At 45.2% G+C, this 15,474-nt stretch overlaps 1 protein-coding gene across 1 annotated transcript in view; it reads left to right on the top strand.

The window, feature by feature from the left end:
• LOC142572684 (5-hydroxytryptamine receptor-like) overlaps positions 1-13,568 on the top strand; it is an 84,825-nt gene extending 71,257 nt beyond the window's left edge. Inside the window, exon 2 of the mRNA XM_075681982.1 lies at positions 6,604-13,568. Coding sequence (XP_075538097.1) covers positions 6,797-8,086 — 1,290 coding nt within the window. The 5' untranslated portion in view covers positions 6,604-6,796 and the 3' untranslated portion in view covers positions 8,087-13,568. The remainder of the gene's footprint in view (positions 1-6,603) is intronic.
• The last annotated feature ends 1,906 nt before the right edge of the window (positions 13,569-15,474 follow it).

Below are 15,474 nucleotides of genomic sequence, written 5' to 3'. Positions count from 1 at the left end.
GCAGAGAAACGCATTTTCTCCTTCGGTGTTCTTGCTACTAGCTCCCTCTGACAAGCTTCTTTAGGTTTGAGTGATTCTAAAATTTTTCGCACTCCGCATACTTGTACCATATTTCTTATATAGCACCGTCTTCATATTTCTCTCCGCTGTGCTTCCTGGGTTTTTGCAGCGCAGAACTGCGACTTCATTATGTTTTTGCCCTGAACCACCCCTTCCACTTTGATGGTAGAAAGGTATACCATTTCTTTTTACTTCATTTAGCTTTGTCTCTTGAGACAAAGTAATGGTTGTTATATTGTGCTGTATTGGCTCGGTGCAAGAGGTATTCATTCGCCTTCAATGCCGACAGCCATAGATGTGTGCCATGAAATCCCCTTATGAGCGATCAATAGTCGAGAGTTTGCTATTTACCTTATTTTGCAAGGTGACCTTACGCATTAGGTCTAAACATGTTGAAATAAATTTTCGTTTTATATAATCACAAAAAGTCTATCTTCGGTTAAACAAGTTCTTTTTCATTACATTTATCTTTTCGACCGTATATCACTGTCAGAACGAAACACCTCTGGAACGGGTGCTCATTTCGACCTTGTAAAACGCTGTATTTGCAAGTCCTGAATTGTTTGTCAGAGCATGATGAGCCCCCCATCATGCTCACGCAAAGCACCAAAGCATCATGCACAGTATCCTGCAAAGTATGCGCAAGCAATCACCACCGCTGCATCTGCAATCACACCTTCCTTCCGTGTTTTCAGCGCGACAAGGAATACGCGCTCGCGAGCTTTGTTGAGTTTTGTGATGAGCAAAGTAATTTTTTTTTTGATTAGCAAGGAATACGAACCGAACCGAAGTTCGTTCCCGGGAAACTCTAACCATCCACTCCATCACGCACGTGTTCCTAGCTACGCACTGTCGCGCAAGGTAAAAAAAAAAGGGGGGGGGGTAGCGACGGGATGGCTGTGTTTTTCCTCGCTTGGCGCGTCTGATTACTGCGGCGCGGGAGCACTGCGAACCATTTATTCACACAAAAGACGAAAACGCAAAAGATTTAACAGTATATTTTGCATTTGAACCTCCTTTATTGTGTCGGGGCGGTGTTAGCTGTTCTGAACTCCTGAATATGCTAGACTAGGAACGAGCAATTAAAGCAAAAATAAAGTGAGACCGTACGAGAATTATTTAGAACTGAAAGGAAACGTTACTGCGTCGTTATAGAGGTTTTAAATGTTTCCGGCGAAGAATAGCGCGAGAGCGGCAGACTAAACCATTTGTTACCAAGGTGCGAGAAATTTTCATGATTTTAAGCGGAACGTGCCAAACAGGTGGGCATGTTCTCAGATTACATCGGTGGGGGGCCCCAATCTCATTGTTTAATTCACAAGCAAACGATAGGACAGAACGCGCGACGATAGACCGGGATCGTTCCTCAGTATAGAGTCGAGGATCGACGCCTGTCTTCTGTTCCTGCTCAAATCGATGTGGAACGCAGTTGTTCGAAGGCATACAGCTGGCGTATTATACACATTCAAAATGTTTATCCACAATACCCAATAATCCTTCTGGAATATTTGGGCTACAGTGAGGGGATGGTAGTCTGCATGAAAACACGCTTTCATTTTCCCAAGTGAACGATGCTGAAACGTCAAATTCACAAAATCTACGCTATGATGCCTGAGAACAAGAACGAGACTTCAATTTCCGGCGTGCAACGTTCTCCACAATCATCGCAGGAATCATGTGGTTGCAGCAAATAAACCTAATGGTTTATGTTATATCGTGGCATGGCATACCATCAAGGAGGTTGTTCTTACTAAGGGTTTTTCTGCAAGCTAGTGTTTTTGTCCTTCCTGAACGAGGGCGTTTAGTTGCCATCCAACACCAGTTGTACCGCTAGCTTGACCTGTTGCCGTGATCAGTGCAGATACCGCAGCAGAGTTGAGCTTCCCCTCTCTCAACTCATCTTGCGTGACGCAGCGTGTCCACTTGGTGCCACTTTGCCGGCTGAGACGCAGCGCACTGCATTATTAGAATAACTGCTCTCATCGTCAGCACCTGCTAGGGCGTATTAGCTTGTAACCGCTGCTTGAAATATCCAAGGTCACTCGAAGCTGTCAGCAGACACGCTCGCTGAGCGCATACCACGTCGTTAATCGCGAAATACGCGCACCGTTATTCCAATGCCCAGAATGCATGGTCGCAAGGGTTGAGACAGGGGCCAGGTCACGCAAAATGTGTGGGCCGTGAATACCAATGAATGTCCGGCACTGTGCGGTAAATACCATGCAACTCGCTGCGTTAGTGGAGTGGTCACAGCATTGGGCTGCTGAGCTCGAGTTCGCCGGTTCAATACCGGCCACGACGACCACATTTGAATAAGGGCGAAATGAAAAACAACCACAACAAAACCCGCTCGTGTACTTAGATTTAGCCGCCCGTTATAGAACCGCAGGGGGTCAAAATTAGTCCTCAGTTCCCCAACGCGGCGCGCCTCAGAATGAGATCAGAGTTTTCGCAAGGAAAAAGAAAACAGAATTTGATTTATTTTTATATACATGCCGAAAACCTTAAAGCCTCGCTGAAGTGCGAAACTTGGTAAAAAATGTTTAGCATTCGAACGTGTAGGTGCATTGAGTAACTGAAGAGTTGGAAAGATGAGGAGTAGTAGTTAGGAGCAACTAATTCCATGCATTGTGAACGTCTCGCAGAGTGCTCACGAGTACAAAATTAAGCGCGCGCGACTATGCGCCCCGTGCGAAGAGAGGCGTAGTAGCCTTGCAAAGGACAATAAAAATACATCTGGAAGAAATAGCAAACAGATTCAATTTGCAAAGCGCCATAGAACATGTTCTCGAATGTAGAAAGGGATTTTGGAAGTTTCGCTTGTCAATAGCTTGTCCAATCTGTAAGAGGCACCGAAACGATAAGAATCATTGTGCTTCGGGGCTTTGACGGGTGTCATGTGCTTTTGAAATTCCGCGCGACGTAAGAGAGGTAAACCAGTTCGGATTCTTGTGGTCATATCCTACATTTGTGTCGATGGCTTTTTTGGGAGCTTGAAGGCTAGGTATAGAAGATCCAAACATTGTTATTGTTCAGTAGCGTGGGAGAACACAAGTCGGTTCGCGATATAAGTACTATAAGACACTGACTACACAAACGTTCCTCGCCTTTGCCCTTTTATTTACCACGATTTCTTTCTTTAGGGGGGTTGGGGGTGAGGGCGCAATGGTATTGCTTTAGTCGCTGAAGGTAATTTTCGCAGTGCTAAGCTGCGTAAGTAAAAAAATGTACCACAAGTAAGTGTTTTCACCACCCCAGAAATGAAGCGGTGAATCAAACTTAAAACGCCCATTTTCTTTAATGAAGAAAACTCTCCCGTCATGCTGTTGGCTTGTGACCATTTCTTACCTCGTGGTTTCAGCGTTGACAATAACAAAGGAAAAATTGCCCTCGCCCCGTTCTCAAGCACATTTACCTTGTCCCGTATGTGGACACCTTAAGCTGCCCATCCATTGTGACTGTCATTACTAATGATACACAGCCTAGTGGCAAAATTAAGAAGGCACGCGAGCCACGGGAACCCAGAAGGAAATTATTGGAGCTGGCATAACACGAATCAACGTTGCGCCATGTCATTAAATAGTAGCACTTGGCCTACGGAACGTTTTTTTTTTCCATAAAATAATAACTGACGGCACACGCTTTGTAGGTACATGTCGGACGAAAAATGTGGGCCGATCCCGAAGGCCTTGCAGTCTAATTAACACAGCGCCTCATAGCGCTAGCACTCACGAGGGAAGAACGCGAGTAACTAGTGCGTCACAATCTGTCCATTACGCATTTCTTTATAGCATCACAGGCGGACTTCACCTACTTTGGAGGTATCTAACAGGAAACTCGAGGCGTATATAGAGCGCCCCGCAGCGCATCCCGCTATGCTCGAAGTGGGAAATGTGTAAGAGACATACGAGGGCGTTGAGATGTAGCTTCGATAAATGTTAGTGCGCGGGGTCGCCCGCATAGTACGAGCACGCTGAGGTCGGGTGTTGAAAATGATCGCTTTCTGAGTACGCTATTGCAAGCTTAGAGAGTTTGCAGTTGCTAGCTAGCGCCGTAGTTTCGTATCTTGGCTTTCAGCTAGATAAAAATCCGGAAGGATGGGGTATTATTGGGCTCCGATGTCGGTGGAGCACGCAAACATCGACGCGAATTCTTCCGAAGTCAACGAGGTGCCTTTACACTGCGCGACAGTGACTGCGCTGCCCGAGAATCCCCTGCACGCAACTGCGACGCGATGCGGTACCAGAAAAAGCATTTCCCTACTCGCACTGCCTGCCATGTAACGGTTCTAACACTGGTATGTTGGTTGGGGCAACTCACTCCTCCCAGTTCTTCGCGCGTCCTCCCTTACCCCGCCCCCCCCCCCCCACACTCCTCGTCTCTTTTTTGCAACGACACGTTCTTCGAGCGTGTTACAACTTACAACTTTGCTACAGGCATTTCGCCCTTTTGTACGCCTCGATATATAGCTCGCTGCGTACGTGGTGCAAATGAAATTAGCAGCTTCTCATGCAATGTTGCTTCCGCGGGCGCTCCTTTACGCGTGACCGAGTTTGCTTGGTCTTAGGCGGCGCTGGCGCGTAAGAAGCGTAAACTGCTAGGCAGGAAAACCTCACTCTTGCAGTGCGTGCGTCTCTGTTGCGTCAGCTTATTCTTGTCTTCTTCTCTGTGTACTCGAGCCTTCGCGCAATTATCATATTCATGAGAAGGTGCCACTTGTTCCTTTGCTGTTGCTTTCTAGGCGTGGTTTCCTGTTGATTGTGTTTTCTTCTTCTTTACGGACGGTGTTTCTTAAACGCATGCGTGCCCTCTTCAGACGCTCGGTATGTGCGCGTTGTATGTCGTAAACAGGAGGCAACAGCAAAGTTTCTGTTGTCTGCGCTTTTATCATTTGCACGCGCGCGGGATCAAAGGAAAGGACCACGTGGTAGCCGCATGTATTGAGAAAGTGAGAGGAAGAAAATTGAAGAACAGTCGAACTAGCTAAATTGTCAACGGTAATTTTTCCTATTGTCCGGACGAGGCCCCTTTCCTCATTTTTATTTAGCCATTGACGTGTTCACTTCGCCATTTATCATTATGTATAGCATAAGAGAGAGTCTTACCTGTATCTTTTTTTTGCTTGTGTACTCTTGCTTATGCTGACTACTTCAATTATTTAATTGTGTTTGCCTTCTCGTATACTATTGTACTGTTTTCTACTTTTCCCCACCCCTGCTATAATACTATGAAACAGAAACAGTATAACTAATTAACTAATGTATGAACCAACTAACAAACTGAATCAGTAAACAAAGAAATAAGGAAATAAATAAATAAATACCACGCCCACTAAGGTCTGAATATACTGCATATTTTAATCAGTAATGCTGATTAGAGAAGGGTTCGAGAAAAATTGGAAATGCGCTATTAAACCGGATTTACAATGTTCATAAGAACTGTGATAGAAATGTTGAGCGAATATCTTGCATACTAACTTTTAAAATACAGAACGCAGTTTCAGTTATGAAATACACGGAGCCGGAAACGAGCACTACGTAACTTCCTTGACTGATTTAGACTTTCCTTTGATAAAACGGCCTCGAGCCTGACGGAGTTTAGCTACTCCGCAAGCTTTCACTAAGAAATACGTTCCTACTTCGTTGAAGTGTACAGGAAATTCTGTTTGTCATCAATCACCTTTAATTTATGGGCTTTGGTAGAGGATCGTTTTACTTACTGCTCGTTGGGTTACTTATATGACACGTTTCCTTTCTCGGTGACTCGGTAACTGTGGCGCGCAGCCACTCTACACAAGATTGCGGATTCGTGTCCCGACACGGCAGCCGTATCCTGATTTAGGGGAACCCATAATTACTGTTGTGGTAGTACTTTGTAGGCTACATGCTAAACAACTACCGGTGGTCAAAGTTTATCCGGAGCTCACCACTGCAGGGTCTCTCAGAGCACGAGTTTGAGGCGTTAAAAATTCATGAATGAATCGATGCTATATATCGGTATACTACTAAATATTTGAAAAGGCGGCAGCCCTAAAAACAAAGACACGGACGGAGACGGGACGAGAAGGATGAGCGCTGACACGCAAAATCGTGATCAGCGCTCGTCCTTGTCATCCGTTCTCCGTCCGTGTCTTTCTTTTTAGCGCTGCCGCCTTTTCAAATATGTACCAACACGCCCAGTTCGCCACATTAACTACTCAATATATACCGCAGCATTGAATTTTTATGAAGCCCCAATTCATCAGCGTAAGCAGTTGTGTGAAATTTTGAAATAATCTAGCACCTAACCAGCATTTGTGCATTTCTTTTTTGCTAGTTTCGTGCGTTACATCTAGGGAAAACAGGACAATACATATGAAACCTAATAAAAATAATTTAGAATTTGCAGTTTAGGTTGCCTGCAAACAATGTCATTTCCTCTTGTATAATATAGGAGGTCTCTGCGAGTATAGAACGCGTTCAGTTTTGCTGCAATCATGTGTCGACGCTAGCAGTTCTGTCGCAAACTGTGTTTTTTGTTTTCACTTTTTTACATATTTCGCAGGTGTTGTCTAAGGACCAATTGACGATGTCAAGAGCAGCTGACGGCGCCATGGCTTGCACAAAACCATTCAAGAGACACGAGAGAACCGACTCGAGGCGCTGCTTCCGAGAACGTTCAGACTGAGCACCTTGAGAAACAAGCCGGAACAACCGACATCTGGACGAGCGGAGGTATTAGGGAGGCGCAGGTGAACATGAGCGTCAGGGCCGCCGCTGTCACCACTGAGTGGCCGGCGGTGCTGGTCGGTGCCAACCCGCACTACGCCAGCGTGCTCGTCGATGGTGCCGACAGTGGCCACCAGGACAACTGGAGCAACGCTCAGCAAGACCCGTGGGCAACAAACGACACGACCAGCATGCAAGCCAATCTGAGCCAGTCCTGGCACGAGAACCTTCCGGTCGTGATCACAGTCTCTCTGCTGCTCTGCCTGGTGATCGTCGCCACAGTAATCGGCAACATATTCGTCATCGCGGCCATCATCTGGGAGCGCAACCTGCGCACCGTTAGCAACTATCTGGTGCTCTCATTGGCTGTAGCCGACTTGATGGTGGCTTGCCTGGTGATGCCACTGGGTGCCGTGTACGAGGTGACGCGCGAATGGAGAATGCCACCCGAGCTGTGCGACGTGTGGACATGCTGCGACGTGCTGTGCTGCACCGCGTCCATCCTGCACCTGCTCGCCATCGCCGTGGATCGCTACTGGGCAGTTACCATCGTGGACTACATGCGGCAGAGGGACGTACGGAAGGTGGGCATCATGATCTTCCTCGTGTGGAGCGTGGCCTTCGTGGTGTCCATAGCGCCAATCTTCGGCTGGAAGGACAAGGACTCGCGCAGCCGTGTCCTGCACGAGAAGAAGTGCCTGGTGAGCCAGGACGCCGCGTACCAGGTGTTTGCCACCTGCTCCAGCTTCTACGTGCCGCTCATCATGATCCTCCTGCTCTATTGGCGCATATTTAAGGTGGCGCGCCAGCGGATTCGCCACAAGCCGGGTGCCAAGGCTGTGCTCATCGTTCACAAGGAGCCGTCAACGTCGTCGGCCGTGGCGTCCAACGAGAACACGCCGCAGCACACCACGATGACCACCGTGGGCACGCCTATCCACAACAGCAGTAATCAGTCGTCGCCCAGTAACGGCATGAACAAAGCCATGCACGGGGGCATCGGCCGCCTCCTTGTGCTCACAAAACGAGAGAAGAAGCACGTCGAGGAGACGATCGAATCTCGGCGCGAGCGCAAGGCCGCGAAGACAGTGGCCATCATCACGGGCGTGTTCGTCATGTGTTGGCTGCCCTTCTTCGTCATGGCGCTGGTCATGCCACTGTGCGAGACGTGCGACCCGGGCAAGCTGGTGTTCAGTTTCTTCTTGTGGCTGGGCTACGCGAACTCGATGATAAACCCGATAATATACACTATATTCAGTCCCGACTTTCGGAACGCCTTTAATAGAATACTCTGCGGCAAGAAGCCGCCCATGAGATGACAGGAATGAGTTTCGCCCCGCGCAGCAGCAGGCGTGTTTTCTTTCCCGCTGTGGTGCATATGCGCTGACCGATGGAACGCGGACAAAATTTACTATAATTTTTGCCGATGCTCCTGTCAAGTATTTTTGTATTGTCCCATTAGAACGCAGGTTAAACTACATCGCAACTTTACCATCGCTTCAGAGCTTTTTATTAACAGGTAGGCCTCTATTAGCCGAGCCTAAGATGCATAGTTGACGTACACGTACTACGGCTTCTCGAAGTGAGCTGTTGTGAGAATTCCCGTCTACCCGTACCAATACTGGGATTTTTGCGTGCTTTAGTGCTTGCGGCTTTAGCCTCTGGGGCACAGGCGAAAGCCACAGACACTGACTTTCGAGTGTAATTCTGACCTCCAGCTGATTAATATTATTTTTAAGAAGCCTTCAGCCCCAAGTGTTGTGGCAGAACTTAGCAGGTTTGTTCCATTTACCGTAGCTTTCAAGAACACAAAGGGTGCTTAGCTTAATGCAGAGCTTTTCCGAATGTAATTTGTATAGCGTTCTTTTTTGGCAGCAATTGTGTCAAACTAGGTGCCAAAGACATGCCCTCAGTTGAAAAGTCGCCGTGTTTTGTTGGAGGCTCCAACAGCGCACGGGGCTCTGCGCTGTTCGTTGGCCTCTGGCAATGCGCCTTTCGCATTCGCTCAAGTGTCGCGTGTTTCTCAAAGCCCTGTTTCTTTCTTTCTTTGGCATCTTGGCTTCGTACTTTATTTTTGCTCAACCACTTACTTTGCCGATTGCTACAAAATCGAGTATTTCTGTCAGCATGTTCGTGCATTTGGACTGTGTTTTCTCCAAAGCGTTAAAGACTGTTCTTCACAAGCTCGTCATCAAGCGCACATGGGAAAGTGAAAGCTACAGTGATGGACACGTTCAGGGGTTGCAACTTTTTCCACGGACAGTATGAGTGACCAGAGTGGTGTGGTTTACCACGTGATGACCCTCTTGTGTCACAAAACAGTCAAGGGTGAAACTTTCAGGGAAGTGCCCTAGTGCCGCATCAGTGTACAGTGTGTTGATTGTGATATTATTGTATGTCTTTTGTGCGGATGAGAGAAAACTTTATGAGTGTCTTGTCATGCATACTATGACTATCTCCGTATAGCAGAGCACCTGCAGTTATTTGTGTTTCGCTTAAGACGATGGCACTGAATAACCCTATCTGTATCGAGTAGCTGTTTTCTGTGTTCCTGTCGTTATGGACGCGCATATTGTACTCACTCTTCTAAAGGTACTAATGTGATACATTGTCTAACCACACGCTGTTATTCCGTGTGGTCTCGAAGTCCTACGTCCTTCTCAACGCATGCCTTTACCCTCTCGTATTGTACAATGCCCACACAATGGAAAGTTTAGCGCGTCGTCTCTCGTAGGGATATGTTTTTTCTGTGGGTGTTCAACCTTATCCATGACTGCATTTGTAATCAAGACGCTCTGAATGTGTTTCATTTGCAGGAATTCATTAGCTAAAATGTATTTGCCTTTTATGCTTTTTATTTTGTTGTTGTTTTTAATACGTTAGTGTAGGACCGCAAGTAAAGATGCACTGATATTAAGAAAACTTATTGCGCGGCATCGACCATTTGAGCACGTAAAATACTTGAGTCTTACTTTCTTCACAGAACTGAGGCAGATAAGAAAGGCCCCTAACCGATGCGTCCGCTTCGACTGTGAATATGGTTTTTATATGCGTCTGCGTAATCCTGATGCGAGGACAGTTATCTTCATGGCAATGAAGAAAATGGGAACTGTGTCATTTGCAGAAAGACCAGGGATACCCTACAACAAAAATGTTTTCTCTTGCGCTGCGTTAAGAACTTCGAAGCAGTGCTGCATGCATATACGTATGCTAATTGGAATAGCCTGTTAACTAATATCTGATACATGTAATTGAAACACACACACACACACACACACACACACACACACACACACACACACACACACACACACACACACACACACTTACTCCTTTGCATGTCGTCTCAAATTAATGAAAGTAGGAACTTCAAGCGCAAGTCTTTCAGGTGCTTGCTTAGCAAAGTTCTCTAACGGTTACGGTGCTCCCAGGCTGTGGACAGCGTAACCTGTTTTCCGCTGCCGTGAGTTTTGTGGCAAAAATGGCGTCACAGAAGCTCAGTTGAGTTAACTCACCAGTTGCTTCAATTAGAGATACAGCAATTCACGTTTTTTAGAGAAAAGCTGTACATGTTTTAAATACCACACCCGGCGGTGGCTTAAAAGGCTGTTCACAGCGCATCTTGAATTTTGCCTTAATAGAAAATATATAAAAAAAATTGAAATACACATATACTAGGCAGACACATGAAAATGCCTGTAGGATAAGAAATGTTATGAACTGAGAAAGTAGTACCCTCTCGTTGCAATTAAATAGGCATTGCTCAGTGTACATAAACTTGCCTGCATGAGGCACCTGTTAGCATGTGGCTAAGACGGTTCGTGTAGCTGGTCAAATTCGTGTTTGTCATGATTTCGGACTTTATCTGCACATTTGAAGAAAAGCAACAAGACCCCAGCAGACTATCAAAACGTGCTGCAATATTTGATTGGCAGCTGCTTTATTGGCATGATATCAAAAGACAGTTCGGTGCTTTAGATGGCACCAGCTACGCCGTCTCGTATGGCAAACAAAACGAAGACCCAAAATGCGCGAAATACAGCAAGTATACTCACAGAGGCTCAACACAAAATTTTCTGAAAACAAATCTAGGAACCCTGAGAAGGTACTTAGATAGGAAGCAACAGGTGATATACAAGCACAGTGGCATAAATAATTAAGAGTTCTCGGAGTTTACTGAGATCACCTATAGATGTACAATGATTTTCGGTTGAGTAGACGAACGCACGTACAGTAAATACTTAGCAATATAGAACAAATATACTCGCGATATGACAGGAGCTGATGGCTCATGACAGGAGCATGATAAGGCAGGAGCTGCTCAGTTTAAAGCATAGGAGAATTAGGTTGGGCACATCTGTGGTTTCTTTAAACACCAATATTTACAAAAAAACTTGAGGATAACCAACTTCATTATCTACACAGAGTGACCTCGACGAGATGAAAATAAGGTAATATTGATGAGTCAGGATGCTTGCCTCGGTAGCTCGAAATATTTATTTCTGTCATATAAACGTGTGCCTCTGTGCCGTCAGTATAAGACTGATGACGATAAGAACTACAAGATGCTGTCTCGTGAAGAGAGCTTGTGACGCTCACAGTAAATGGGGATATTGTGCGTGAGCGGCTTCTATCATGGTGATGAAACGTGCTTGGCACCTCCGACCTGGTACTGAGAGCACAGCGGCATATCGTATTCATCCATGAGCGAGACATTTTTTTTCTGACCTCTTTCTTGACGGAAAAGTGCTTTACACGTTGTCAAATTGTACTGGCCTCAAACTTACGCTTCCCGATCGCTACTACCTGGATGCATCAATAGAATAGGCAAGTAGGAGCCAGACGATGCCAGTTCCTATAGCTATTACTCACATTTCATGACCATCGCTCAGCAGTAGTCATAGATGCTTCCGGACGCCATGAACCTGCTTTCTGAAGTTGCCGCCCGCTTTCCCCCCTCAAGAATCCCCACTGTCTTCCTGTTCAGTAAGAGCCTCTTGACAAACTGTAACCCCGAAAAAAAAAGAGCGCGCTTAGCAAAGTGAGCAGTACCTAAGTAGCAAGACTGCCAAGGCTTTTCGCTCAAGAAATTTCAAAGCAGTCGGGCTATGTAAAGTTGGCATTGTCTTCGTAGAGTAACTTAGCTGTTTGTACTCGTACGTTTCGTGTGGGTGTGAGAATGCGTGTGTCAGCGGATGTGTCTTGCGCTATGTTTCGCCCTCTTCAACTAAATATGCTGCCTGCCCAAACGTTGCGAGTCACTGCTCAATTAACCAGATTTCTTCTGAGGAACATATCAAGAACGGACAATGTATCGCCCATAGGTGGAATGTTGGGTGTAGCTATTTACGACATAGTTGCAGAGCAGCCACTATTATTTGCTTACACAGCGGGCTTGCTGCTAAAGAAATAAATGTATCGCCGATGTGGTAAAGTGGACTGCGCGCCGCTTTTGTGAGATAATTGCCATCTTTTCGTGTGATCAAGCTATAATAGAGAAATTACAAAACAGGAAGTCAAAATATACCTCTTACTACAATGTAGATTTCATGGGTAAGTATACTAACCAGGATTTTATAATAATTATAGATGTACTATCAGGACATTTTACAAATACATAATTAGTGAGCACAGGCATTGAATAACAAATTCTTGATATCTTAACGGGAAATTAAGCTTCGTAAAATTCTGTATGCAAGTCCAAAGTGTTGTGTCATTTTGTTTTCCGAACTTTTCATGTGACGAGCCTATGCGCTTCCTTTTTCCGGGGTAAATTATATTGTTTTTCTTCAGGGCCCCACTAACGCCAGGGCTTGCTTTCTCTTACCGGTATTGAAATAGAGAGCTGGACGAGTTGGTTTCCGTGAACTATTGTAAAATCGGAAAACCACTGGACAAAGATCGAAAAGGATCGCACCCGCAAAAGCGCAATTGAGCGTCTGCTTCTCTTAGTTATCTTGGGTCATTGCGCTATTTAAGTGTATTCGCCGTTATTCACTGTGTCCCTGCATGACGCACTTTATTGCTTTGTGTATATTATTCCGTCTCTTAAGAACTACTCCACATTTATTTTTATTTTCACAATAAACGAAATGCTAAATGCGCATTTCCCCGTGCTGCACATGATACTTTATTCACGCACGATATGAGGGGTTAACACTGAACGACGGACAGAGTTGCCTCTTGTAGCATATTGCCTCCTGCGGTAGTGTTCAGTGGTGGGAACATGTCATGCGACAAGTCTGATATCTGCCAATGTGCGACATCTTATTGCGATTGCTTAGGTTCCCTACTAAACGGTGAACGAGGTCGATTTGTGATGTCGATAGTAACAAGAACTTCTGAAGAACGTTCTGGCATAGATTGGTACTTACTGTCAGGCATAACTGGTGCTAAAGAGATGGACACGAAAACGCAAACATGAAACAGACACCTGTCATGTGTTTTTGCTTATGTCCCTTTAGTGGCAGTTTTACTTGACAGAAAAGACACGATTGGTTACATTCCGTAATAAAAATCGACGATGGTTGCTTTCTTCTTAGACCAGTGGTCATTACGTTTAGAGTGGAACAAAGAAAAAGAAGCTTCAGCACTTATCGGATCTTCATCGTTAAACTAATAAATAGATAGAATGATGACAGCATACAAGTGGCGCCACATAACTTGAGCCAAGAATTAAATATGAAAGGCGCGTTGAAAGCGAATTCAACCAAACGCATTTTTGTTTCCCCCTAACTGACTAATTAATTAGATTTATTTACCAAACTTTTTGATTATTGGCTGAGGACCCCAAGTATGATACGCCGACTTGTAGAGCACCTTCAGAAACCACCGATCAAGCTGTTTTCTGTAGGATACGTCTCACGTAACCCTTTTGTCCAGGTTGCAAAGAAGGCCCGCGAAATGTGAAAAAAGCCACGTGTCGGAGCGTTTGCATAGTGGTATTGTGCTGCTCTCAAGCGCGCGTTCGGTGAAGAAGGTTGGCTGCATCGCGACTGGCGACAAGGAAGCGGCAGGGCGTTCATTCTCTCATCGGCAGCGCTCGGCCAGCGGCATGCATTTTCGCCGTCATCCGACGGGAGCCGACCTTGTTCGAAGACGCACGCTTGAGAGCGGCACGATACCACTGCACAAGCGCTCCGTCACGTGGCTTTTTTGCATATTTCTCGAGCTCTCTTTGCAACCAGGAAAAAAGGACTACGTGAGACGTATCGTAAAGGAAACAACTCAATCGGGGGTTTCTGAAGGTGCTCAACAAATGTGCGCATCATACTCGGGGTCCTAAGCCAATAAATAAGAAGTTGGGTAATTAACCTCGTTATTGAGCTATGGGGAAAAGAAAAAAAATTCTCTGAGTTACTATAGGCTATTGCAAATAGTAGGCGCTCGGTTCGATTCGCTTCCGACGCGCCTTTGAGTTTTAAATTCTTGGCTCAAGTTATGTGGGACAGCCTGTATATCTACAGTATATAAATAGGCTGGCGAGTGCACGCAACAAATATGGGTATGTTTTCTTGTTGTAGGACGAGCTGTCTTCCATTGCCTCTCACACACACAAAAAAAAGCTTTTCATTCTTTCCAGTTGCATTTCATCTTCGATGAAATTGTGCGGTGTCATAAGTGCGAAACTACAAATAACCCACCCCATTCTCCTTTTCTTTTTTTCGCGTACATACTACTTCTTAAACAACTCTCCAAGCATTAGTAAAGAGCTATAAGGCTCACAGAGTTTCACTTGTTACTGTTGCTAGGAATAGCTGCCAGAGTAGACAGAGTGTTTACAAGTGTAAAAAAGAATGGAATATATTATGAATATATATATGCCATGAAATGCAGCACTATTAAATTGTTTGCATGAATTCCGCTCTAACGTAGTCGTGAAAGCAGAGAAACGAAGCCGTGACCCTTCATTACGAAACCTCGCATCAGTCCTGTTGTTTTATTAAAAAGTGAGGGGCTTTATATTGCAGGCGATCAGACTCACTATATATAATATCATCGTTCGACCCGACGCTGTGTAAATGAGATTACGTTAGTGCTTTGGTGCTTGACCCAGTGCTTACATGGCTTAGCTCCCCTCAACAGCGTATTAAACACCGTTAGAAACTATCGTGTAAATACTGAGATATGGTTACCTCCATCATTACTTTTATTTTTGTGAGACGCAACCACGGGCGACATCAAAATATATGGGTATATATGTGAATTGTAAGTGTGGATTACTAATCGTATAATAGAGTTAATCGGAACTCACTAAAGCCGAAAAATCCTTATTGTTACATAGTGTGCATTCCATGACTGTAACTTACTGTACCATACTTGAGGGCATTAAGAATGTCTCCAAACATAACTATCTGATTTGCGTGTGTGTACGTGATTACATACAGCATGAAGCTCCCAAGCTTCGTCTTCGTGTGTAGCATTTGACTTTGACTGTTGTCCTTCAAAAGAACGTGGTGTGTACAAATGCTGAATCTGCGGGAAATATTATTATATATATCTTCGAAATATTCAGTCATGAATAAAGATTGTTCTGCCTGTTGAATTACAAAAGAGAGCCTCTGTTTTATTTCATTGTCAAATAAAAGAGAGCATAGCAAGGTAGTCTCTCTAAATTGCCTAATGTGGTACCTGTAAGATGTGTGGTACACTTGAATGCTCCCCTTGCGAAATGTTTCTATATTTGCCTTCATGAGAGGACATATGA

Source organism: Dermacentor variabilis, chromosome 2, assembly GCF_050947875.1.
Source record: "Dermacentor variabilis isolate Ectoservices chromosome 2, ASM5094787v1, whole genome shotgun sequence".
NCBI lineage: Eukaryota > Metazoa > Arthropoda > Arachnida > Ixodida > Ixodidae > Dermacentor > Dermacentor variabilis.
Note: the sequence above shows the minus strand (reverse complement) of the source record. Positions and strands in the feature narration are given on the sequence as shown.